Source organism: Phyllostomus hastatus, unplaced genomic scaffold (genome assembly GCF_019186645.2).
Source record: "Phyllostomus hastatus isolate PE091 unplaced genomic scaffold, TTU_PhHast_1.1 phas_contig_64, whole genome shotgun sequence".
In the NCBI taxonomy this organism is placed as follows: Eukaryota; Metazoa; Chordata; class Mammalia; order Chiroptera; family Phyllostomidae; genus Phyllostomus; species Phyllostomus hastatus.
Window position 1 is genome coordinate 2372290 of NW_025333928.1, and position 26222 is coordinate 2398511.

At 41.5% G+C, this 26222-nt stretch overlaps 1 protein-coding gene across 4 annotated transcripts; it reads right to left on the reverse strand.

The window, feature by feature from the left end:
• Positions 1 to 2327: 2327 nt before the first annotated feature.
• On the reverse strand, positions 2328 to 21265 carry CRYM (crystallin mu). Of its 4 annotated transcripts, none has more exons than XM_045849309.1 (9): positions 20988 to 21265; positions 20342 to 20495; positions 18301 to 18363; positions 13514 to 13615; positions 11516 to 11699; positions 5332 to 5453; positions 4560 to 4644; positions 4331 to 4379; positions 2328 to 2675 (listed from the first exon to the last, which is right to left on the reverse strand). In XM_045849309.1, exons 1-9 carry the CDS (start codon positions 21155 to 21157, stop codon positions 2633 to 2635), a joined length of 972 nt encoding a protein of 323 aa, XP_045705265.1. In that variant the 5' UTR covers positions 21158 to 21265; the 3' UTR covers positions 2328 to 2632. The 4 variants fall into 4 exon arrangements, with proteins under 4 accessions (XP_045705265.1, XP_045705266.1, XP_045705267.1 ...); XM_045849310.1 differs by having other exon boundaries at positions 4331 to 4383; XM_045849311.1 differs by lacking the exon at positions 4331 to 4379.
• Between the last annotated feature and the right edge of the window lie 4957 nt (positions 21266 to 26222).

A 26222-nucleotide genomic window follows, 5' to 3' on the forward strand; every position in this document is an offset into this window, starting at 1 on the left:
TTATGTGCTTTTTTTTTTACTGCTATCATCATTGCTACATGTCTAAATTCAAGTATACTATAATATAAATTTGCAACATTGCTGCTGACATTTTTTGAGTGACAATGTCAAATTCAAATCAAAACCCTACTGAATAGCTAAGCTTCATTGGATTTTTAAAGCCAGACTTACATCAAGTGAAATTTACCATCAACTATGTGTATAAAATAGAAACAGTTGTTTCTTGAGCATGCTTCCTGACTCACATCTGTTTGGGTTATTTCAGGAAACACCATGGAGGACATAAGCTTAGGGAGGATACAGGTGCTGAAATCTGATGAACAATTGGTTCATTCTCCCACAATGCATGGATTCAGAGAGGCTGTCAGTCTTCGAATAAAAATGCTGCCCTAAGGAACAATTATGTTTACAAATACTGCATTTTGTTGGTTGGAATAAATTGAAGTTGTATTTGCTTTCTATAATGTGCAAGAAGCAGCTGTCACATAGAAGTCCTCAAAAACAATTGTGGCATTAGGACTTTATTACTGTAGGTGCCAGGACCTGGGTACTTCCTAAAATATTCCTGATGAGGCACTTGTTGCCAAGATATAAAAGTAGAAGCCACTAAGAAAGTACTGCTGTTAACAAAAAGGATGCTTTCCAATAGAGCTTTGTATCACTGTCAGAGGTAAAAGGGATTTAGAAAGGCTGGTGACATATTCTAGCAAATGAGAGGCAGTGTGAGGTGGTACAAGGAATTTTGAGCTGGAAACCCACATTGCTATTTGAAGAATAGAATATAGAGTTATGGAAATGTAAAGGTGTGCTTTGAGAGAACAAGATAAAGCAGGCCAGTGGAAATGTTATTGGAAGTCAGCTCTGTAGGAATTAGTTCTAATTGCTTTATTGAGTTGATCATTTCTAGATGGAATTTTCCATGCTGCTCTACTGGAGGGAGAGGGGTAGCAATTTGTTAAAAAAATATGGGAAGAGGTGTGTATATTTGCCAGTAGAACTGAAAGCTCTCACCATAACCATCCTCTTGGCATTCGTGTCAATTCTGTGATGAAATAAAGGAGTATAAATTTGAAGGATACATGGATTTAAAAACCTTATATAAAAATTCCATCAAATTGCTGGGTTAAAAAGAAGGAAGCAAATATAATCCCTTTATCACAGTGAATAACATAAACTTCTGTGAGGCCAGGGCAGGTTATTAGAAGGTTAACTTGTAGGTTTTTGAATATTTGCAATTTATTTTAATTAAGATATCCTAGCTCGTAGACTCCATAAGCTTATCTACAATTCCCTCAACATGTCCTGTTCTTGCAATTAAAGAGTAAATACTATGTCTGTGATTATCCCAAAGATTGGTTCAAAATATATAAACAAAACAGTCAGAATTAACTTGGGTCTTAGGTGTCAGGGAGCAAATGAGGCCAAGTAAAGGGTTCCCACTTCCCTATCAAAGAAGCCAGGTTCTGTCTTACACAATGTAAGCCAGAGTATTCCATCTATTTTAGCCATGATGTTAGGCACAGAGTTAGGCATGTGATCGAGATGGTCCAGTGAGTCTCAGTTCTGGGACTTTTAACTATTGAGGAGAATCTCTATTTCTGCTGGGGTTGCTGGAGATGACAGACTTATTCAGGAGCTGCTGGCAAGCATCCTGCCACTACCAGGGGAAAACTTGCTTTATAATGAAGCCACAAGAACAGAGGTGGGAGGTGGAGAGAGCAAGACAGTCCTGCTGACACTTTGAATCCCTGGATGCAGCTATACCTGAAACCATCATCTGGTGCTTCTTAATAACAAGAGTCAATCATTCTACTCCTCATTCACTGACTCAGCTGAAGGTAGTTTGAGTGGTGGTCTCTACTACTTGTGACCAAAGGAGCCTTTGCCAATATGAAAGCTGAATTAATTGTTCCTTTAAACTTCAACTGTAGAAAGTGAAAAACAAAATACTACATAATGTATAATTCCACTTCTATGAAATGTCCGGAAGAGGAAAATACATAAAGATAGAAAATATATTAGTGGTTGCCAGGGGTTGAGAAGAATGGGGAATGAGAGATGACTGATAGTGGGTATGGAGTTTCCTTTGATGGTGATGAAAATGTTCTGGAATTAAACAGTGGTGATGGTTGCACACACCTGTGAATGCACTAAAAACCACTGAACTGTACACTTCAAACTGGTGAATTTTATGGTATATAAATTGTATCTCAATTTAAAAAATAGAAAAAATAATTATAGTTATCGGAGCTCCCCATGAGTGAATGGGAACACCCGATCCCTTCACTTTCCTTGCCATCAGGGCTAGAAGTAATCAAAGCAAGAACTGCAGAAGTGAAAAATTGCTTTATTTCCAGAAATAACAAAAACCCATGAAATACCTGGAAAGGCAAGTGTTGCTGTAATATGGCATAAAAGAAGGGATGACCACCTAATTTCACTAAATACAAACACAAATGTGGATCTCATTATTTAAGATAAGACATGATGAGCACAAAACTATAGATCTCTGTGCACAGGGTTCCCTCTTTTGATTTAGAAATTATGAGACAACTGGAAGCAACACCTCTTGAGCTGCAGCATCCATGTTTAACACAACATTGCTTCGTTTTATTTACCAGATGACCAGGAATCATACACTAATTTGGCTGCAACAGTGTCTTCCACCGCCATTCCTGGAATGGAGAGAAATTTGGTTCACTTTTTGTCAGAACAGCTTTTCCTGAAACAGCCCTGGGACCAAGAGTTTCTGGATGCACTATCCATGGTGCTTACATCTACCAGGGTAACAAAGACTGACATCCAGGTAAATTCAGGCTTAGAGTCTGCTAAGGGCAGGACAAGGCATAGAATATGAAATGAAGCAAGAAATGCCCACCAAACAAATTTTAAGCATCATTCAAAGTTTAATTCAGGGGTCAGAAAACTTTCAGTAAGGGGCCAGATGGTAAATATTTTAGGTTTTGGGGGCCATATATGGTATCTGTTGCAATCACTCAACTCAGCCTTTGTAGTTAGTGCAGAAGCAGCATGAACAATAGGTAAAAAAAAAAATGAACTGTGTTCCAATCAGACTTCTTTATGGACATGAAAAATTGAATTTCATATAATGCTCATGTGTCACAAAATCTTGTTCAACTCACCCACCCCGCACCAAACATTTGAAAATGTAAAAACTATTCCTAGCTTGCTGGTTGTACAAAAGTAAGTGGTGGGCCAGGTTTGCTTCACAGGTTGTAGTTTGCTGACTCCTGTTCTAGTTCAAACTCTGAACCCCTCAGTGACCCCACTTTGTCTTGTCATTTTAGATACATATTTTAACCTTGAATGGGTATAGGTTCTTCAAGGACAGAGTCTGGTGTTTACTATTTTTTGTAGCCACCACTGCATCTAGTATGGAGCCTAACACATAATAGGTGTTTAATATGCACCTGCTAGATGGAAGGATGTGCCAATAAACCAGTCCCAAAAATGAGAAAACAGCAATCACTCAAGAGCATAAAGCAGTTTTCTGTAGCGTTCTGTTTCCTGTAGGAGTTGGCTGACCTCTGATCTGTTATGAACTCAAAGACTTTCAGACACAACTGGATCAGTGTGATGTCTTTGAACCAGAATCTGGGTAAAGCTTATACTGCCTTTGCCTGTCTCTCTGTGCATGAGAGATTTAAAAAATATTACCAGCTAGCAAGCCACCAATAATGACCCACTGGTATGAATGTAGGTGGCAAAGAGCATTCTTCATGTTCTGCTGAGAACTGAGGCTTTGGAGCTTGATCTTAAGAAATACAGATCTTTACAGAGGGAAAGTGGGCATTCTTGAGGAGCAGTCACTTGTTTATAACCAGTTTGGGAGTATTTCAATATTTTAAGTATATCAGCTGAATACCAGCTGTTTCTATGTATGTACATCTCCTTAAATCTGGTGTGGTGAGAGGGCTGGGCTTATGGGAAGACTGAGACCATCCTCTGTTGGACTTCTGCCTATACCAACTCAGGTGGTACTGGGGCTCCCTGTGGAAGCTCTACTCAAACCAGCAAGTGGGAGGGTAGAGAAGAAGGGCAAAAAGCAGTCACAGGCTATATTTCTTATCTGAGTCCCTCTCACATTGGGCATCCCTGACATCTCCCTTAAGCTCTCCATATTTTAACTTTTTTATCCCTCACCTCCCGCCTCTGAAGGGTAGCTTCATTTAGACATAGGTCTAAATGATGGACTGCTGATGCTTGCTGTGTGCAAATCATTTTACATGCATACATCACGTAATATTCACAAAAACTCAAGGTAACATATGGTAAAGAAACAGCAGCTTAGAGAGGTGAGGTCACTTACCCAAGGATGTATGTCCAAGGAGTGGCAGAGAAGAGAATCCATCCAGGGACTACCTGATTCCAGAGTTCATGGGCTTAATCACTACACTAAGACATGTAAATAACTGACCCAAGTGATTTCATAATGAGTCAATCATGGAAACTGGTGACTCATTCCTCCTCCCACCAATGGACAAAAACCTGCCTTGTTGACCTAGTTAGATTTGTGCCCTGGGACAAATGGCCCTTACCCAAAGACTTGAACACTGTGGTCTTCTCACAGTAGGCTGGCTTCATTCCCTTCACCACTTCTCCCAGTTCAGCAAAGATCTCAGCCTGTGAAGTGAATACACATGGGCCCAGGCCATGGAGCTCATGTATGCTCCAGCTGGCTTATACAGCCAGGCAGGAGGGCATCCTTGAACTGGATAAAAGATAAATTTGATAGACCACTTGAAAACTGGATGATGTCACGGGGATGCTTCCCCCTAGAAACCTTTCTGGGTACATTCTGCCTTTGTGATACCGTGAATGCAAAGATACAAGTCTGTGGCCAGGAAATGTCCTGCCAGGATCCTGTGTCAGTAGGAAATAGGCATGTTCTTATGTTATCACTAATTTTGGCAGTCCCCTTCTGGCTTACATGCCCTGATTACAAATGAAAAAGAAGGTCAAATGTGGCCAACCATAGTCCTATTTTGTTGGCCACATTGGGAAGGTTTTCTGGCTGCAACAGACCTCATCTCCTAATCCTACTACTTTATAGGACAGCCCAGTCCAATGAAAAAATCCAGCAAGCTTTTCTCTGTAGGCAAAAGGGATAAAAAGTACACATGGAACCAGCAAAATGGCCATATTATTCTGAGAGGGGATTAGGAATGATTGATATGTTTAGACTCTCCCACCCTACAAAGAGTTGGGGGTGAATGAAGTCTGGAGCAAGCCAAAGAGAAGGGGAAGTTAATGTAAGCCTGGGACCCCAGCAAGGCCATCTGAGAAGCAGCTACAGTACAGGAGGCTCACCCCGGACAGGAGAATGTCTCCAGACTCTCTAAGGGCCGCTTCCCGGGAATCCACATACAGCACAGACTGCTTCATCAGCTGATCATCCAGCTCCCTCCAGTCAGGCCTGCTGGCTCCAATAGCTGAGAAACAGCAAACAGACCCTGAGCCCAGAAACAGTCATGAGGGATATTAAACACACTCAAGAATGGAAGACAGGTGGGGAAATATGGTGAGAGAGGATGTGTGGATATACTCAGATTCAGAATGTCTCATGTCTCTAGGCCAACACCTCTCAATCGGCAACACCGGTTACACATTAACAAGAATAACACCTGCCATTTCTTGCCTTTCCACTTCATATCCTATTTTATTCCTAAAATATTGTGAGGTAACTTTGCTTTCATTTATTGGATACCTACTATCTGTGAGATGTTTCACATATCCTATTTATAGTCCCTACAAGTTCACTTCATGTCTGATTCCCATTTGAAAGATGCACTAACTAGGGCTCAAAGAAATTAAAGTGCTTGTCAAGGTTATATATCTAATGCATGTATACCTGTGGCTCCAAAACAGTGCCATTCCTTTCATGCTGCTTCTATTTGTGGGGGCAGTGACTTCCTTTCCTAAACCCCAAAACAAACATCATGTGCAGTGCCTTTATACCTCACACTCCTCTATCGGTTTGCTTATTCATCATTCCTGCTCCTCACCCCCAACCACTATCTCTTAAGTGTGATGAGAGAGCCTGCTGTCAGAGTCATGGAGAGTTTCCAGTAAAAAGCAAACAGGTGACAAGTGTTCATGTCCTCTGCAGAGCCTGAACCATAATGATGACTCCTGGCACAAGTAACTAGGATAAGGTACAGGCTGCAACCAGACACCGGCAGGCCCAGGCAGGTGATGACTATGAGCAGATGGGATGGGATTGGAAATGGAGGAGACCCAACTAGACAGAAGAAAGCAGATCCTTCTAAAGGGGGCAGGCATTGGTCAGCTCCAGATACCTGCAGGCATGTGAGAATGCAGGTCCACTGCTAGTTACTCTAATTCTTTTTTTTTTCAAAGCAGGAAATCTATTTCAATGGGTTATTTCTTGATTTTTAGAATATTCTATGGTCCAAACAAAACACATCTGCTGTCTGATCCAGCCCAGGACCAGTCATCCTGGGGAAAGTGCTGTAAAATCTTATTCCAATATAAGGCAGCATTACATGCCTTGCAGATTTCTCTGATTGTTCTTTCCCTTGCTGTTCTCCCCTACTCTAATTTTCTTTATTTTTGTTATTTTAATTATTGTTCAAATACAGATTTCTGCCTTTTATTCCCATCCCAGCCCACCACTCGAGCCCTCCCCACCTACCTCCCATTTCCACCCCCACCCCTTGTTTTTGTCCATGTGTCCTCTATATTTGTTCCTGTAAACCCTTCCCCTTTCCCCCTGAAATTCCCTCCCCTCTCCCCTCTGGTCACTGTCACCCTGTTCTCTACTTCAGTGTCTTGGATTATATTTTGCTTGTTTGTTTGTTGTGTTGATTAGGTTCCTGTTAAAGGTGAGATCATATGGTATTTGTCTTATATCTGGCTTATTTCACTTAGCATAATGCTTTCCAGTTCCATCCATGCTGTCACAAAGGGTAGGAGCTCCTTTCTTTCTGCTGCAGAGAATTCCATTGTGTAAATTTACGATAGTTTTTTGATCCATTCATTTACTGATGGGCATCTAGGTTGCTTCCAGGACTTATCTATTGTAAATTGTGCTGCTATGAACATTGGGGTGCATAGGTACTTTTGGATTGGTGTTTCAGAGTTCTTAGGATATAATCCTAGCAGTGGAATTGCTGGGTCAAAAGGCAGATCAATTTTCAGTTTTCTGAGGAAATTCCATACTGTTTTCCATAGTGGTTGTACCAGTCTGCAATCGCACCAACGGTGCAATAGGGTTCCCTGTTCTCCACAACTTCTCCAACACTTGCTGTTTGTTTATGATGGCCATTCTGACCAATATGAAGTGGTATCCCATTGTGGTTTTAATTTGCATCTCTCTGATAGCTAGCAATATTGAGCATCTTTACATGTGTCTCTGGATCCTCTGTGTGTCCTCCTTGGAGAAGTGTCTGTTCAAGTTCTTTGCCCATTTTTTAATGGGTTTGCTTGTCTTCTTAGAGTGGAGTTGTGCGAGTTCTTTATATATTTTGGAGATGAAACCCTTGTCTGAGGTATCATTGACAAATATTCAGTTGGTACTTTTTTTGAAGTCCATTTTGTCTAATATGAATATTGCTACCCCAGCTTTTTTTTCCCTGTCTATTTGCTTAGAAAGTTTGTTTCCAGCCCTTCACTTTCAGTCTGTGTACATCTTTTGTCCTGAGGTGGGTCTCTTTTAGGCAACATATGTGTGGGTTATGCTTTCTTATTCATTCAGCTAGTCTATGTCTTTTGATTGGAGCATTTAATCCATTTACATTTAAGGTTATTGTTGATAGGTACTTATTCATTGCCATTTTCATACCTGTGTTCCTCTCTTTCTTTTCCTTCTTTTTTTTAAAGCAGTCCCTTTAGCATCTCTTTCAAAGGTGGTTTGGTGGATGTGTATTCTTTTAGACTTCTTTTGTCTTGGAGGCTCCTTATTTGGCCTTCTATCTTGATTGAGAGCCTTGCTGGGTAAAGTAGCCTTGGTTGTAGCCTCTGGTTCTCATTACCTGGAATATTTCTTGCCATTCTCTTGTGGCTTGGAACATTTCCACTGAGAAGTCAGCTGCTAGTCTTATTGGGGCTCCCTTGTATGTTACTTCCTATTTTTCCTTGCTGCCTTTAAGATTTTCTCTTTATCTTGGAATTTTGTCATTTTAATTATGGTGTGTCTTGAAGTGGGCCTCTTTGGGTTCCTCTTGATTGGGACTCTGTGTTTCCTGGATTTGTGTGCCTTTTTCTCTCATCAAATTAGGGAAGTTTTCCATCATTACTTTTTCAAATAGGTTTTCTATCCCTTGCTCTTCTTCTTCTCCTTCTGGTATCCCTATTATATGGATATTATTATGTTTCATATTTTCTTTCATTTCTCTTAATCCCTCTTCATTCTTTCTGAGCCCCTTTTCCCTTTCTGGCTCTTTCTGGATGTTTTTTTTTTGTTTCTACTTTGTCCTCCAGCTCACTGATCCGATCTTCTCTTTTATTGATCCTACTTTTGATTCCTTCTAGTGTGTTCTTCAGTTCAGAAATTGTATTCTTCATTTCCTCTTGGCCCTTGTTGATACTTTCTATTTCCCTTTTCATGTGGATATAGTTTGCAGTGAGTTCATTGTAGTTTCCCTGTAGTTTCTGGTAATTCACTGTGAGCTCATTGAGCTTCCTGATAATCATTGCTTTGAACTCAATATCTGATAGTTGACTTGCCTCTATTTCATTTAGCATTTGTTTGGAGGCTTCCTCCTTTCCTTTCATTTGGAGACTGTTTCTTTGTCTTCCATTGTTTGTGAGACTCCTCTTGTTAGCCTCAGCTTCTTAAATTGATCTGTTGTGACTTCCTGGGTTTATGGTTTGAACTTCTATGGTAGAAGACCTGTGAGATTCAGTGGTGCAGTCTCCTTGATCTCCTGAGCTCACAGGTCTTGGGCTGTTGTTTAAGTTGGCTCTGTTTGTCTTTGGGTTTTGATTGTTGTTGGGTCTTTGTTTGGTGGTTCCTTCCGACCAGCTGGTTAACTGAGTCCACCACCTTCTGTATTTTATTGTGCTGGTGCGGGCAGGTTGTTTTGAGGGTGGTTCTTCCATGTGTACAAGGTTTTGAGGATTCTCCCTTGCTCTTGTTCAATTGTTTGTTCTGGGTAATTTCTCTACTATTTCATTGTATTTACAGGTAGTTCCTAGATTGAGATTAGTGTGGCTTCCACTCCCTCCTTCACCTTCTTCTGTTGTTACCTATTGGTGGTTCCTTTGTTGTTGGGTTTCCTCTTCCAGTGGGTATCCTGGTGTTCTCAGCTTCCACCTACTCTTTTTTATGATCAGTTGGAGAGGGGAGGCAAAATGGTTTAAGACAGAAAGTCTGATACTCTAATTTTCAAAGAGAGTGGTAGAAATGTCTACTCTCTTGAAGGAAAATTCTTGAAGGTTGTTTGTGTGAGGATGTCTACAGAATAAAATCACTAATGAAGCTTATAAATAAATCACCAGGTGATGGGAAAAACCCCAGCCTCTTAGACCACCTCTTCTCATTGCTCTGTTCCCCACATTCTTCTGGGCAGGGCGAATTCTCAGGGGGCTGTTTGAGGCCACTCAGTCAGATAGAGTAGTGGCCAGGTAGCAAAGGGAGTCCTGGTTCAGGTTGGACTATGACCTTGCTTTAGGGGGATAGAATGGATGAGGGTCACACACTGGGTGGTGGGGCATGAGTGGCATGATGCAAGTGGAGGGGGGCTGGAACTGAGTCTACCTCTCCACCAGAATGTAAAGTAAGTCAAATCTGTTGTTGGCATTTCCCTGTTAGCTGCACTTATAACACACTTTTCTTAAGTATACTTGACACCTCTGTGAACACATAAACCAATTTTGTCCTTAGGCCAGGAAAATTTAAGAGATGTTTTGACTCAAAATCAAGTTGGCTTTTCACTGGGAGAGATTCAAGTGTGAGAGGGATATGATGTGACAGAGATTCTACCATTATTTGGCTTTGAAGATGGAGTGTGCATATGGTAAGGAACATATAGTTTGCTTCTAGGAGCATACAGGTGCCCGAGGAAATGGGTACCTTCATCCTACAGCATAAGGAATCTGCCACCCCATGTGAGCCTGGAAGAGGATTCCACACTCCCCAAGAAACTGTGGCCTGGATAACACCTTGGTTTCATCCTTGGTGAGCAGAGGACCCAGATAAGCCACACCCAGAGTCCTGAATGAGAAACTGTGAGATAATAAATATGTGCTGTTTTAAGCTGAAAAAAAAAAAACCATCAAGTCAGTCTTGCTGAAAATTCAGTTCTTGTCCATTTCACCAAGAACTGGTTTCCTTTGATTTCCCAAATCCCTTCAGAAATGGTCTTACTGTCCATAAAGCCCGACTTGATCCATCTTTTGCCTATGAGCTAAGCCACTTACTACCTGCCTATGAATGCCATCATAACTCCATTTCTGCAGGCTCAGACCTTCAATTTGCTTTGTTCAGTTCCTGAAAATATCATGTTTTGTTTCCCTTCACAGAACTTATCTTTGGCTGGAACTCTCCAGTTCACCTATTTGTTTACTTCTTCACTATTTCCCCTCAAAAGTATGTAAGCGCCAGGAAAGCAGTGACCTTGAGTGCTGGTTTACTGTGACAGCTCCAGTATCTATAGCAGTAATGGCACATGGCTGAAATTCAATAAACATTTGTAAATGAATGAATGCATAATCATGACACTGGACTTTTGCGAATTCATCTGCCAATGTATACAGAGATCTTGGGTTTTGAGTTCACACTACATGCTTGTCATTAAAACATGGGGCCCTGATAGCATGCTTAAATTCTCTAGTGTTGGTCTGCTCACTTACCAGAATCTAGTTTTCTTACTGAAAGATAATACAGAGTAGTATTTAAGAGCTTGGGCTCTGAGGGTAGAGTGCCTCCATTCAAATCCCAGTCTGCCACTAAGGACCTCTGGCCAGTTGGCAAGTGGCTTAATCTCTCTGTGCCTTAGCTTACTCATCTGTAAAATGGGGATCATAGTAATAATAGCTACTACCTTATGAAGTTGTTATAAGGATTAAATGATATATAATGCACATAAAGAATTTAGAATAGCACCTGCAATAGTTCTTGCTATTACCCTATGGCCATTTGAGGATCTTCACAGTCCCCATGAGCTCTTATGTTTAGAGTTGCACCCATCTGATCACATATTAAAAACCAATCACATTTCATACTAAATGTCTTTTGTGCTGTAATCATTTTCTCTTATCATGTAAACTTCATTACATTTGAAAACTGACCTGTGATTGACCATTTGCCATAATGTTACATTATGTAGAAATTGTCTTAGTTTCAGCTTTGTGATTTTTATTTCATGTTTTACAGTGACTATTATTTTTCAGGGCTCACATGTTTCTGAAGCACTTAAGAAGCTCAGGCATTTTGCAGGAGTAACACAGCTCTGCAGATGCAACTCCCTGGTCTAGCTTAGGGAGGAGCTGGCCACCAACTACCCATGGCTCATGAAGCCACTCTGCTTACCATTGATGTGAGCCCCTGGCTTCACCCATTCACCAAACAAAATGGGCTCTGTTGCCATGGTGACTGTAATGATAACATCTGCACCTGTCACAGCCTCCTGGACTGATGAACAGACCTGTACTTCTCCTTGCACTGTGTCCGCAAACTTCTCAGCATTTTCTTTGGTGCGGTTCCATATCCTCACCTTCATTGGGGGTAACAAGAGGGACATTGGGGTCATGATTGTTTGGCTCTTTATATTTCATCAAGCCTAGAGGTGCCAAGGAAAGCTGAACCACCCTAGGGTCAGGGCTGTGCTTATTTAAATCATCCTCTAGGGAGAACAGACATTTCATCAAGGATACACCATTAATCTGGGCAGACACCTGGCCACATATTTGAAAATGACTTTTTTCTAGCTCTTCCTTCTTAAAGAAGGGGAAAAGTTTTTTAGTTCTAGCTCAGTACATGCAACACATGAATTTACTACATAGCCCAATAATTAGCAGAGCAAGGTCTGGATCTGGATAGGGTTAGAATCACTTACTGACCCTTGAATTACTTAACCTTATTCAGCCTAAGTTTTTGTGACTGTAAAATGCAAATGATAATTGGGCAAAGTTAACATGAAAGCCACACTTTAAGTTTGAGCCCCTGTAAAGGAGTCATAGCAGGTATGGACTTGTCTATGGCAGTGCCTTGCATGGAATAACTTGATCTCTGAAGGATATGTATGGAATTAAAGATCAGAAGCATCTGAGAAGTGGTTAGCAGATGACAAGGCCAAGAGTAGTAACTACAGGTTACTACTACAGGTTATTACTACAGTAACTACAGAGCTGGGGACTTGATAGCTGGCTTAGTAGATATCCATGTCTGAGGAGGGGGTTGTTAGCCTTCAACTGAAAATAAGACCTAAAAAATCTCTCATAAGGAAATATAATAAATATAAACATTACATCTAAATAAATTCATCAACCAAGGTGAAAACCAATACAATATGCTCAGTCATAACAGAATGGTTAACCATACCACCCTTTTTGATTGAAAGTTAAGCAAATATATAAACATTAAGGAATCTGTAAAATAATGATGTTAGAACATTTAATAAACAGACAGGATATATAACTTTGTATATCTAACATGATTAAAATGATGTTATAAAAAGTTAGTGACATAAGATTGAAAATGTGAACTGTTGTTGTTTTTGAAAACAGATAAAAGGGCATTTTTCTTTTGTTTTTTTTCCTTATATTCCCCATTTCCCAAAGCAGAGGTACAATTTTTATCCTAAATGAAATCATACTTCAAATCTGCTCCATCCCTCTCACACACATACAAAAAATTAAATAAAAGCAGAATCAAATGTTCCCAGTAGGAAGTGTGAGCCAGAACTAGAGAAAGGTGGGCCCATATCTGGGATAGAGAAGGGGGATGCTGTGGCCTCCTACTCTCTAGGTCTCATTCCCAGTTCCTGGATCCATAACTCCGAATACTTAAACACTCCCAGGTTCTCTTAAGAGATGCAGGGAAAAAGGCCAAAAGGACAACTGAGTGTATTATATAATAGAATAGAATCCTTTAACTGAGTAGGCTGACTGATTCCTCAGGCAAACCCTGTGAACTGAAAAACTGAGAAGAGGTGATTTAGGCCTTCCCCCTACTCTTCACCTAAAATGGGACTTCTGGACAGGTCATTAAAAGAATGGTCTAGCCCTGTCCAGGTGGCTCAGCTGTTAGGAGCATTGTCCCATACACCAACAGGTTGGGGGTTCAATCCCCAGTCAGGGAGCATATGAGAGGCAACCGATCAATGTTTGTTTCTCATATCGATGTCTCTCTCTCCCTTCTTCTTTCTCTAAATCAATAAACATACCCTCAGGTGAGGATTAAAAAAAATGGTCTAAATGGGATTCTCCACCTAACTATTTCAGCATAATCCATGTTGTAGTGACAGAACAGAAACAAAGGTCACAGTAGCTCCCCCACCTCCCACTTCCCAGCCTGCCCTAGACTTACCTCCTCATAGGAGAACTGCTCTGTGAAGACCTCATAATGACTGTATGCCTGGACCCCAGCCCCAAGGATACACAACACTTTACTGTTGGGTGGTTTCAAAAACTATTTGAAAGAAATGAGAAGGAAAAGATTAAGGGGGACACTGGCAGCTCCATGAGGAACAAATACAGTTTGTGTATTAGATGACTCCTGCCTTGTCTTCAGCTCTCTCAAGAACTCTTGAGCAACATCTGTCCTGTCCCCCAATCCCTGTCCCTTTGTAACCACCATTTAACTCTGTTTTCACCAGTTTGGCTTTTTTTAGATTAAGCCCTAGAGATCTCATGTACAGTATAGTGAATATAGTCAACAATATTGTATTATAATCAGCAAACTTTTTAACAATTTAATTATTCTAACCACTAAAAAGAAAGGATAATTGTATAAATGATAGACATACTAATTATCCTTATAATGGCAATCATGTTACAATATATAAATATACAAAATTAACACATTGTACCCTTTAAATTTATAGTGTTAGATGATAAATATATTTTTTAAAATCTCTTGGGAAATCAGGGAGATGTCATTTAGTGTTTCTGTTCCTCTTGTGAGAGTAGGGAGGGAAGGAAGGTGCTTTCACTGAGCATCTAATATATACCAATACTTTATCTGCATAATCTCATTTAGTCCAAACAATGACCACATCAGCTAGACACTCCTATGTCTATATTCCTCTTACTGATGAAGAAATTGTGATCTAGAGAGGTTAAGTAACTTGCTCAGGGCCCTACAACTATCCCATGATGCAGGAGGGCTATAAAACCACATCTTTCATTCTCCAAAGCCCATATTCTTTCTCCTGTGCTGCCCCATGGTAGCCACCCACTTCTCATAGTTCTGGAATCCAGGTGCCCTTGACACCCAGGGTTCTCAGCTGTATTTTCTAAGACCCTCTTTGTTTATCCTTCCTCAAGCCTCTGTCTTCCTTTAAAGAGGAATGTAGAGCTGGTATTTGTGGCAATGACAGAGGGTGTATGTGTGTCTGCAATTGGAAGTGGGGTTCTATCACCAACTCATCTTGCCATCTCAGGGAAGTCTTTCTGACCTCCCTGAAAGGATTCATCACTTCATAGCACTTATTTGTTTACAGTTTTATTTTCCTGTACTGATATATAGGCCCCATGAAGACAGGAACTATCTTATTTGCACATATTTGGCACATATATACTATTACCTATAAGAAACAGAGAAGGGATTCTTTACCTCAGGACTACTGAAATCTGAGCTGGATAACTCTTTGTTGACAGGAAATGGGTGGGTGGGCTGTCCTGTGCATTACAATATATTTAGCAGCATCCCTGACCTCTATCCATTAGATGCTGGTAGCACCTCCTATCTACTCCTCTTCAACTAAGACAACCAAAAATGTCTCCAGATTGCTTGAGAATCTTGAAAAATACTGGTATAGAGGAAAGACATCACTTGCCCCTCAAACCTTTTTTTTTTAAAGTTGCCTGCCTAATTTACTCAGAAATAGCAATTGTAATAACCTTTTTTTATTGTTGTTCAATTACAGTTGTGCACAATTTTCCCCCATCACTGTCTCCTGAACCATTTTTTAAAGTGAGACCCTGTTCTGCTTTTTCTGTTTTATTTAGCAAAAATTTCAGCTTCTTGGGTCTGCTCTTTCCTACAATGCTAATTATTGAAACTCTGAAGTGTAGCCTTAAATGCAAACATCTTCTTAATCATTAATTACTGGCCAAAAAGTCTCAGGAATATTACCAGATGTTCTCTGATAGCTTCAGAAGAAATACTGTCCTGTGACATAAACTGTAGTTCAAAGAATCTACTTTGAAAAGGTTTCAAAATGACAGCATCCACAAAACTACCACTCTTACACATCTGTCCAATAAGGAGAACGAGGTGATTTTTTTCTTAACTAAATCGTCTTCCGTTCTCAGTTAATATCAATCTATTTTTGGAAGTATATACTTGGGATTCAGAAATTGTTAGTGTCCTGTAAAAATAACCTTCAACCTCTTAAACTAAATGTCTAATTTTGATGGGTTGCCGTACTTGATAATTTGTTGCCTTGGTAGTAATGTAATATCTGATATCTCTTTTTGTAAATGGTATAATGTTTATAAAATTTATTAAACCATAACAGGATTAGTGGCACTTCATTCTTTTTTTGTAAGCATGCAGATAATTAAAAAAAAAAACCATAGATGAATCTGTTAGTTTCTCACTTAAAGAGTTGGAAAGTCTGTGTTTTATTTGCATTTGCATGGTCTGGCCCTCCGAGCTCTCCAGTCCCTTCTCATGCCTTGCTCTCCTGTCCTCTAGCCACACTTGTCTCCTTGCAGTTTCCTGAGCACATGTGCCTCTGTCAAACACAGGGCCTTTGCACAAATTGTTTCCTGGGCCTGATACTTTCCCCTCTGCCCCTCAATGACTAACTACTATTATCCCTCAGATCTCAGATCAGATATCCCTTACACAGGAAAAGCCTTCCCAAGATCCCTGTTTTACACTCTCACAGCACTTCATTCCTTTAATTCAATGTATTTGGCAGGGTTTCAGATTTATTGATGTGATCTTTGGATTAGTATTTGTCTGTCTAAATGGACTTGGTGATGCTTTTACTCACCATTCTGTGTCTGAGCACTGAGCCTGGCACCTGGTTGGCATTCAAATATTTGTTGAATAAATGCATGCCAAGGATAAACCCTGATATATAGTGTTCCCTGAGGAAGCATGTTAGAGCTCCCAACTCAGGTTCTATTTAACCTAAATGCAAAGAAGGTACAATGTTTGTCAGACCTGAGAATTCCTATGCTTCTCCTCCCAAAAGCCCTAAATGAAAAAGAAGAGGTGAAAAAGAAAACGCTGTACTCTTATAGGGCAAAGAGTAAAACAGACTCTTTGCTCCTTACAGAATACCCTATCTGAGCCCCTGGAAATAGAGCTGTGGAGTTTCAGCCTACACTCTGAATCATCAGTCCAATGATTCTCAGCTCTTCTGGGAGTGCAGGTTTTTGTCAATGCAACAAAGCACAGTGGCAGCAAGATGTGGGTCTAGACTACTTTGGTTCCCATATTGGTTGATCATCAGAATAGACCAGAGACTATTAAAAAAACTAGGTTCTTGAACCCCACCCCAAGTGATTTTGATTCAGAGTTTTGGGAACTTAATTTTTTTTCTTTTAAACTTCCCAGCTGATACTGCTGCATAGCTTGGGTTGGAAGCTACTGATCTGGAACAAGAAGACCAGGAAGCCTTGGAAGACCCCACAGCTGTCTGGTGTGTAACTTCAGGAAACTCTAGTCTCCATCTCCTTGTGCATTAAATAAGGTCAATAATGTTTGCTCTGCCTTTCTCACTGAAATCCAAAGATAAGTGGAGACAATGGGTTAGAAATTATTTTGAAAAGGACCAGAGTCACCTACCAGTGCAAGGCAATGTTAGAGTCACTCTGTTCCTAAGTTACCAATGGACATTTCTAAAGAAGCCCATTTATCATTTTAATTTGAGTTGCACCTGGGTATAATTTCTAAAAACCAGTTCATCAAGGTATGTACCTAGTCTACGCCTTCTTATCCAATTACCAGGTCAATCCTCACCTTTCCTCCCCATTAACACACTCACAATCTGAACACCTGGTCTTTGCTGGTCCCACCCTCTGGTAGATCACATTTCCTTCATACTTACATCTCATAAACCAGCGTCCCCAGAACTTGTCCTTCTCCATTTAATGTAAAAGATTCCATATTCTTTATATTCCCCATACTCAGTGTTCTAGGTGTCCTCTTCTTAGCTCTAAAACTCTTCTAACCTCTAATAATACTGTTATAGGATGCCCTGACTCTACTTAGGAACAGCACCATCCCATCAATTCCTTCTGCCTGAGGAGTGCATCCTTTCCTCCCCATTCTACTCACTTCCTTCAGTCTTTACTTAAATGTCACCTTCTCAGTGAAGTCTCTTCTTGATAATTTAAAATTTCATCCCTCCCCAATACTCTCAACTTTGCTTCATTTTCATCCTTCCAATATACTATTTGTTTTTTGTTGCTGGTGGCAGTGTTTTTTTAAAGCAAATCCTGACATATTGTTAAACTCAAAAGATGTTTCTTGTTTGCTAATTATCTTTTCAGCAATCATACTATGTGTTTAATTTTTTGTTTATAGTCTAACCTCCCCTATATGTGCCACTCTCTGTTTTGTTCACTGCCACATCCTCAACAGTGACTGACATGTGGCAGAGTCTCAGTGAATACTGGCTGAATGAACATAGGAGTCTAGCTTGGATCTGTTTGGCTCTATTTCTCTTCTCCTTGTACAGTACTGGCTCTAGCCTATGGGGCAACTATAGACTTACCAGTAACTGTGTGGTACAGGGGCACATAGCAAACTTGGGAGTGAAAGGGGTCAAATTTTAAATTCTTGCTCTGCCATTTAGTAGCTGTGTGATCCTAAGCAACTTATATACCCTCTCTGAACCACATTCCCTATTCCTGGCAACTAGAGGTAATGATACCTACTGTGCAAGATTGAGATGAAGATCAGGAATAATGCATGTAAGGTACCTGGAATCTGGCCATGCTCATTAAATGGTAGTTAATAAATTCATGAAACACTGTGTTCACCAGACACCCCCTATTTGGCATGTGGAGTTCCAGCTCTGTCTAAAGGAAAACTAAAATAAGTTCCCTACCTCTCCCTTAGACATTCAAGCTTGAGACACCTGATCCAACCCACCAACTCACCTCAACAACACAGGCAAGCACTAGTCTTACCTTGGTGGCAATAGCAGACACTGCAGCTGTTCTCTTTGCAGTTATGACATTTCCATCCATAACCTTGGAGAAAAAGACAGTGAGCAAGGAGCACCCCTATTCACTACTTAAGTGGAGAGAAGGCATTCTAAAAGAGTATCCATAGGAAGTATTATCATATCCTACAAAGAGGAGGAGCTTGGTGTCAGACCTGTATCCAATTCCTTCACTTACAAGAAATGCAACTTTGAACCAATATCTTAATCTCTAAGCACTTATTTTCCTCGCCTGTAAAAACAAAGAAAATGCCAACCATACAGAGGCTTTTGTGGAGAAATGCATTGACATACATGAAAACATCTAGCACATGTTGAACCCTCAAGAATAACTCATTTTCTTGCCCTGGGATTCTCAAAACACCAAATTAAGGAGGAACCTGAGGAATAAGTCATTTGACATCTGTGCAAGAGCCATGAAACTCTACCTCAGTGGCTCTCAACTCCTGCTATATATTCAGGGAGATTTGTGAAAATACAGATACTGGGATAGGACCCCTTGATGAACTGAATCTTACTCTCTGGGAGGGCAGGCAGACATCCTTGTGGTTTTTTTTTTAATTTTTTAATTTATTTTTATTTTATTTTTATTTTTATTTTTTAATCAATGTGTGGTTGCTGGGGGCCGTGGCCTGCAACCCAGGCATGTGCCCTGACTGGGAATCAAACCTGCAATACTTTGGTTCGCAGCCCACGCTCAATCCACTGAGCTACGCCAGCCAGGCCAGACATCCTTGTTTTTAAAAGCTCCCCAAGTGATTCTGAATTATGCCGGCCTCTTCTCCTCTACTTATAAGTTATTCATCTTGATCCTCACTGGGAGGTATTAGTATTCTCATTTTATAGACAAGAAAGTGAATCCCTCACTACTGAACAGATTCAGGAAAGATCTAAAGCCTTATCATTTAACTGGGAAGTTTGAGCTGGTCACACTTTTCTGGGAAACCACTGATGGATGTCATCTCCATGTGATGAGTATAGGTGGGAAGAGCCAGATACTCTTCCCAGAGGAGTAATGAACAGTTAGGTTCCTTGGGGAGCAGGAAGAGCTAAGGACCCAGGGGTGGTTCAGGTGAAATTGTGATTGTCCTTGTCCCTGACGAGTTCTCAGATGCCTGGCATCACAGTCAGCCTGGAGGGTATAGAGTAGGCATTCTTGGGTCTTTCATTAACCATCTGTGTGATGTCAAACAAAGTGACTCTGGGACTGCAACAGAAATTGGTGGGGGTGTAATAAGAAAATCCCACAAAGGGACAGTGAAAGAATTTAATGAGATTGTTTCTCCTGCCTGGCGCACAGTAAGTACTCTCAGCAGGTGGCAGTTAGAAAGGCAATATAGCATAGTCTTAAGAAAGTACAGGCCCTGGACTTAGACTGAGTAGGTCTGAAGGCCAGCCATGCCTCTTACTAACTGCCTAAGCCTGGGTAAGTAAATTTGGCACACTTATTTTATGATTCAGTTTCATTATCTGAAAAATGGGGGTAATAATATTACTTACCTCAGAATGGTTGTGTTAAAAAGTTAATACACGTGAAGTGTTTAGAACAAAGCCTGACACACACAAAATGCTCAATAAAAGTGGGCTACCACTATTGTATTATACTGTCAAATGTTAAAACAGGACACTGGGTACCCCTCAGAAAAGATTTCCAGGGGTTACAGAATACCCCTTTTCCTCCACAGTACAGAGATTCACTAAATATTTCCTTGGCTACTGGCTTTGTTCAAGTTGCATATTTGCAGTAACTGGTATAGGGCCAGAGAGAATGATGAGATTACCTCTACAATGTCACACATTAGAAGCAGCAGTGGGCTCTGTTGTTGGGTTATGGATCTAGAAGCAGATTCATGCTCACAGATAACCTTCACTGCCATTGGTATCCAGCCACTTAGAGAAGGGCATGTGTAGTCATAATCAAAACTCCTCTGGGCTCATGGAGAATTAATTCCTAGTCTGGCTCTGGGCCAGGGCCCCACTCCACCCCAGGGCAAGGAGTTGCTCACCGCCAGAAGGGAGCCATTGCTTGGCTCAAAGAGTAGCACAGTGGCCTGGTGGGAGGGGACAGTGGAGGTGGTGCTGTGACCCTCGTAGAAGGTGACCAACTTGGTGGTCAAAGCGTCCTCTGCAGCACTGTAGGCAGGCATGACCCCCAGGAAACTACAAGGAGAGAGGGAGCAGCTTCAACCTCTCCCCACCAATGCTGGCCCCACATACCTTCCTTTCTCTTTTCTTATTACTGCCATACTGGCCCTCTCACACCCCCATTCCTCTGCCTTTCCCTTTGACAATATACACAGCAAGTTCAAGAGTCCAGGTCTGGATGAGAAAAACCATCCCAGTTCTGCCACTTATTAACTGGACAACCTTGGGTACTTCACTTAACCTCTCAGAGTCTCAGTTTTCCCACCGGAAAAATACTGCATGAATACCTACCTGTAAGGAGAGTGTGTTGAATTTAAACAAGGTAATTCCTGTAAAGAGCGCACTTGGCACATTGGGGAGTGTACGTGTTAGGTGGCTGCTGTTATTAGCAGTGATTAGGCAAACACTCCTTCTCTCCTTCTGCTTCATCCGTACCTGTACTCTTCCTCCTTCCCAGTTCCTCCAGCACCCTACCCCCAACCACCAGCCCTGGCTTTCCTTACTCACCCCCTGTGCTTGGCCACCGGCACCACGGTGCGCACTGGCTGCGTGACCCCTCCTTGTGGCCCGCTGGAGAAGTTCGCCAGAGCCACCTCCAGAGGCTGGATGAGGAGGCTGGAGCTGCGGAGGTGGCCCTGAACTTCCTCCGCGCTCAGAAATGCTGGTGCTAAGCTCATCTTGCTGCCTTCCTGCTAACTTGAGCAAGGAAACTGCTCTCCCTACTCTCTAGGCTGCGCCCCGAAAAGAGCCTGCGCAGCCCTGAGGTGCTGCCTGGCAGTCACCGACCAGCTCCAGGGGCGGAGCAAGATAGGTTCCACACCCCTCGGCCCCTCCCACACCAGCTTGGGGAGCTGAGTCTCCAACCTCCGGTTTCCCAGCGTTGGAATTGAGGTGGTGGCCTGGAAGTTAGTATTTTTGGGTCCACTTTCTCAGTTCCTGAGCTGTAGTTAGTGTCCTTGCAAGGAGCTTTGGCACCCCACCTGTTCTCCCCACAAGCTCTGCTGTTTGCTGTATCTGTCGTCCTACCTGGGAAAGAAGAGGCGGGAGAAATGGGTGCAAACGATGACAGGGCTCCTTTTCTCCCCTTAATTTATTGCGATCTACTGGAAGATCATAAATGAAAGGAGACAGTTATTTAAAAAAAAATTCCTTCTATTCTATCTCCATCTGGAAATAGAATTGAGGATCCCAACCTATTTTCTACTTCCATTTCCATCCTCAGTATCCCAAGCTAACCCTTGCTTTTCGTGAACAATTTTCTCTTAGAATAACTGACTCAGCTAACTTTACCTTTAAATGGAGAGGGTGGGGTGGGTTCCACGGACAAGATGTAAAGGTCCCAATCACATAAAAAGCCAAGATACATAAGACAACTTAGACTTAGGCCTTTTCTTTAAAAATCTTATACTTGATAGGAAGAAATAAAACAGTATTACACAGAAAGGTAACCCAGGATGCAGGGCAGTAAATATTAGCTGCCAAATCAGTGATAGGAAAAGTAAATGCTTTTGATAATTCAAAGAAAAGAGAGAAATTATTTTGACCAGAAGTGGTTAGATAAGATTTTATAAAGGACAGGGCATAAACCAAGGCTAAATATGAAGTTAATAATGATAACAACCACAATAACAAGGACAGGTTATTGATTCTACTATATCAGGTACTGTGCCAAGCATTTGTTGTTCATCATCTTATGAATTATATCCCACTGTGGTAAGTAGGTGTTGTCATGAGCTTTACTGTCTATTTGAGGCTGGAGGTGGAGGAGGGCTTTGTTCAGTCACTCAGAAAGTGAATAGAGGAACTGGGATCTGCCCTTGAAGTCAGACTCCAGAACTCACACTCTAAACCATTAAGCTACATTTGCAGATAGGGAAGAAGAAAGGTATTTCAGACCAGGTAGAGCCCAAGAGTGGAAGTCATGTTGTCTAATCTTTGGCAACTGTATCTCTCCAGACAGAGTTGGGTGGGAATTACAAGGCAAGAGGGTTAACACACCCCTGCACCTGCACCCCTAGAAGTTCCCTGCTAACCCCTGACAGACCCTGAGGAGAAGGTGTATACTTGCACTTCCCTGGAATGCATTTCTGCCAGCCATGTATGAAAGTTCCTTTAGCTCCACATCTCAACAGCCTTTGGTTTTGTCAGTTTTCTAGATTTTGGTATTTTAATAGAAAATTTGCATTTTCTCCATGACTTATGTAGAGCATCTTTTCATATGTTTATTTGCTACCTGTATATTTTTTTTGGTGAGATCAAAATCTTTTCCCAGTTTTTAATTGTTTTTTTTTCTTCTTGTTAAGTTTTAAGAGTTATTTGTATATTTGTGGTACCAGTCCTTTATCAGATGTGTCTTTTACAATTATTTTCTTCTGGTCTGTGGCTTGTAGTCTCAGTCTCTTAACTTTTTCTTTTGGAGAGAGCATATGGCTTTTTAAAAAATATATTTATTTGTTTATTTATTTTTAGAGCGAGGGGAAGGTAGTGAGAGAGGGAGAGAAACATTGATGTGTGATTGCCTCTTGTGCACCCCACACCAGGGGCCTGGCCTACAACCCAGGCATGGGCCCTGACTGGGAATCGAACTGGTGACCGTATGGTTTGCAGGCCAGCACTCAATCCACTGAGCCACACCAGCCAGGGCAGTAAATTAAGTTTTAATTTTAATAAAATTAAGATACAAGTCTAAGTTTATTGGTGTTGTATCTAAAAGATCATTGCCTATAAGTATATCTACATTTTCTATTACAATATCTTCTCTGAGTTTTATAGTTTTACATTCTACATTTAGGTCTGTGATCCACATTGAGTTAATTTTTGCAAAGGGTGTAATGTTTATGTCCAGGTTCATTTTTTGCATGTGGGTGTCCAGTTCCAGCACTATTTGTTGAAAAGACTATCTTGGCCCCATTGTATTGTCTTTGCTTCTTTAACAAAGACTATTTATGTGGGTTTATTTCTGGGCTCTCTATTCTGATCCATTTACCTATTTGTCTGATTTTTGCTAACACCATACTTCTTGATTTTCTGTCACTTTACTTTATGTCATGAAGTAGGATAATGATGGTGTCAAGATGGGCAGGGTAGGACAAGTGGGAATCTAGTTACAATTAGCATTTTGGACTACAAATATGGCCACCGTTTGGACTACAAGTAATATGGCAACTGAACTCTGATCCAGAAGAGGTGACTGACATCCGACCAGGAGCCACCAATGCTAAGTTGCTTCTTTGTTCACCAAGAACCAATCCTTGGCTCCCGCACAAAGTCAAGCCTTATAAAACTCTCAGCCTTTCCCTTCTTCCACGTGGTCTTTTCTCAGCCCCTTCTCTGGGCAGGGGAAAAACGTCGCTGGGAGCACAAACTTCCAAAATAAAGCTCATCTGCCTGTTTCCATGGCTAATTGGCTGTTTATTTCCTCAGCAGGGTCTAAGAAAACCTTACAGATAGTCCAACTTGGTTATTCTCCTTCAACATTGTTTTGACTATTGTATATCTTTTGCCTCTCCATACAAACTTTAGAATCAGTTTAATTGGGTTTGCATTGAATCTAAACATCAAATTGGGAAGAAATGACATTTTGACAATATTGAATCCACATATTCATACCCATGAACATGGGATGTTTCTTATATTTATTTAATTTGGTTAAATTCTGTCTTATTGTTTTACATATTTCTTCTGTTTCTTTCTTTCTTCCCCTTTTGGTATTCCCATTCCACACATATTATACTTTTCATTGTTTTGCCATAGTAGTTGGATATTCTGTTTGTTTTTTTCAACATTTGTTCTCTTTGCTTTTTGATTTTTGAGTATTGTGTTGATATATCCTCTGGCTCAGAGATTCTTTCCTCAGCTGTGTCCAGTCTACTAATAAGCCCATTAGAGGCATTCATCATTTCTGTTATAGAATTTTTTATCTTTAGTGTCTTTTTAAAATTTTCTTAGGATTTCTATGTTGCTGTCTGTGCTCTCTGTTTTTACATGTTGTCTACTTTTGCCATTAGAGCCCTTATTAGTCATAGTTGCTTTGAATTTACAGTCTGGTAATTCCAATATCCCTGCCATGTCTGATACTGGTGCTTCCTTTGTCTCTTAAAATTGTGTCTCCCACCCCACCTTTTGGTGCCTTGTAATTTTTTCTTGAGAGCCAGGCATAATGTACCCAGCTCAGGTTTTCAGAGCACTTTTTCATTGCTCAAATTTACTGCCATGAGGGAGTTTCCTATGAAAGTTTTTTTTAACCTTCTGTTCATATTTTTGCAACTCCTTGAGAGAGGAATTTATAGCATACCTTGAAATAAAACTAGTTAATTATAACATGCATGCATTCAACATTAGCAAATGAAACCAGCTCTCGAAAGAGGTTAATCGAGTTAAGGTCCTAAGATGGCAGCTTTGTTGGAGGGAACGTGATCCCCTTCTTCTATGCAGGGAAGAGAAACCTGCAGATTGGTGGAGGAACAGAGCAAGGGGCCTAGGTTATTGCAACCTTTATGAAAACAAGACATCAAAAATTGTAGTGGACATTGAAAAACCAGATGGTAAGGAGACTGTTTCAGGACAACAGGGACCCAGGGATCAGCACGGGGACCAGAGGGGTTGCAGTCCCCAGGCCCAGTGCTCCTGGGTCTGCTTCAGGGCACCCGAGAGAGCAGAGTCACTGCTTCCTCCCTGGGACAATGGGGGTTGAGCAACACGAGGGGAGGCCTTGTTGCTTGAAGGCACAGAGAGGGGAGTTGGACTGGGAGACAGTCTCGCAGGGGCTGCAGACACCCATGCACAGCCCTGGGAGGGGTGAGTGCCCCCAGCCTGCGAGACCAGGGGTGGCCTGGACATGCACCAGCACCCCCTGGCCGGTAGAAGTGTGGATCTGTGGAAGCCCCAGACCTCACAGTCCTGAACAAGGAAAGAACTTGAGGGTTCTTGGGTTTCTGGAGCCTGCAGTGGTGAACTTGGTGGAACACACACCCCTCTGGGAGTTCTGACTCTCACACTGTGAACCCATAGGGGACGTGTTGCTTCGGGTGTTCCTGGAGCACACAGCGGGGAAATTGGTGGAAGTGCGAGCCCCTTCGTGATCCCTGGAGCTTACACCGTGAACCCAGAAAAGATGTGGGTGCTTCCCGAGAACATAGAACCTGCCGCGGTGAAATTTGGGGGAAGGGCCGGTCTCCTCGTGATCCCCGGAGCTTGCGCCGTGAACCCGGAAAAGATACAAGAGCTCTGCGGGGCCCCAGAGCCCAGGAGACCATGTGGCAGTGAGTTCCGGAGAGCATGCTTGGGAGCACCCATACCCACATCCAGTGTCCTGCAGGGGGACATTGGATTGGCTTTGGAGAGAGTGCCCTGCTGGCCCTGGGGACAGTACCCTAGAGACTGACTGAGTTTTGACTGGGAAGAGTGAAAAGCATTTCTGAATGCCCCTCAGCCTGCTGAAGCCAGCAAGACCAGAAAAACTGGTTTGGCCAGTTAGAAACCAACAAGAGGTTTCTCTCTCTCTCTCTCTCTGTCTCTCTCTCTGTCTCTCTCTCTCTCTTTCTTTTTGACTGTTGTTGTTTGATTGCTTCATTCTGTCTTGTTTTTTTTAACTGACTTTTTATTTTTTAATTCTTACTATTTTTATATCTCTCAATTACTTATGTTTCTCTTCCTTTCATCCTAGTATTATTCCTTCCACTCAAAATTTATCTCTCCTGCATTCCATCCTCTGCTTTTTTCCCCCTTTTTTTTTGAGCCTGC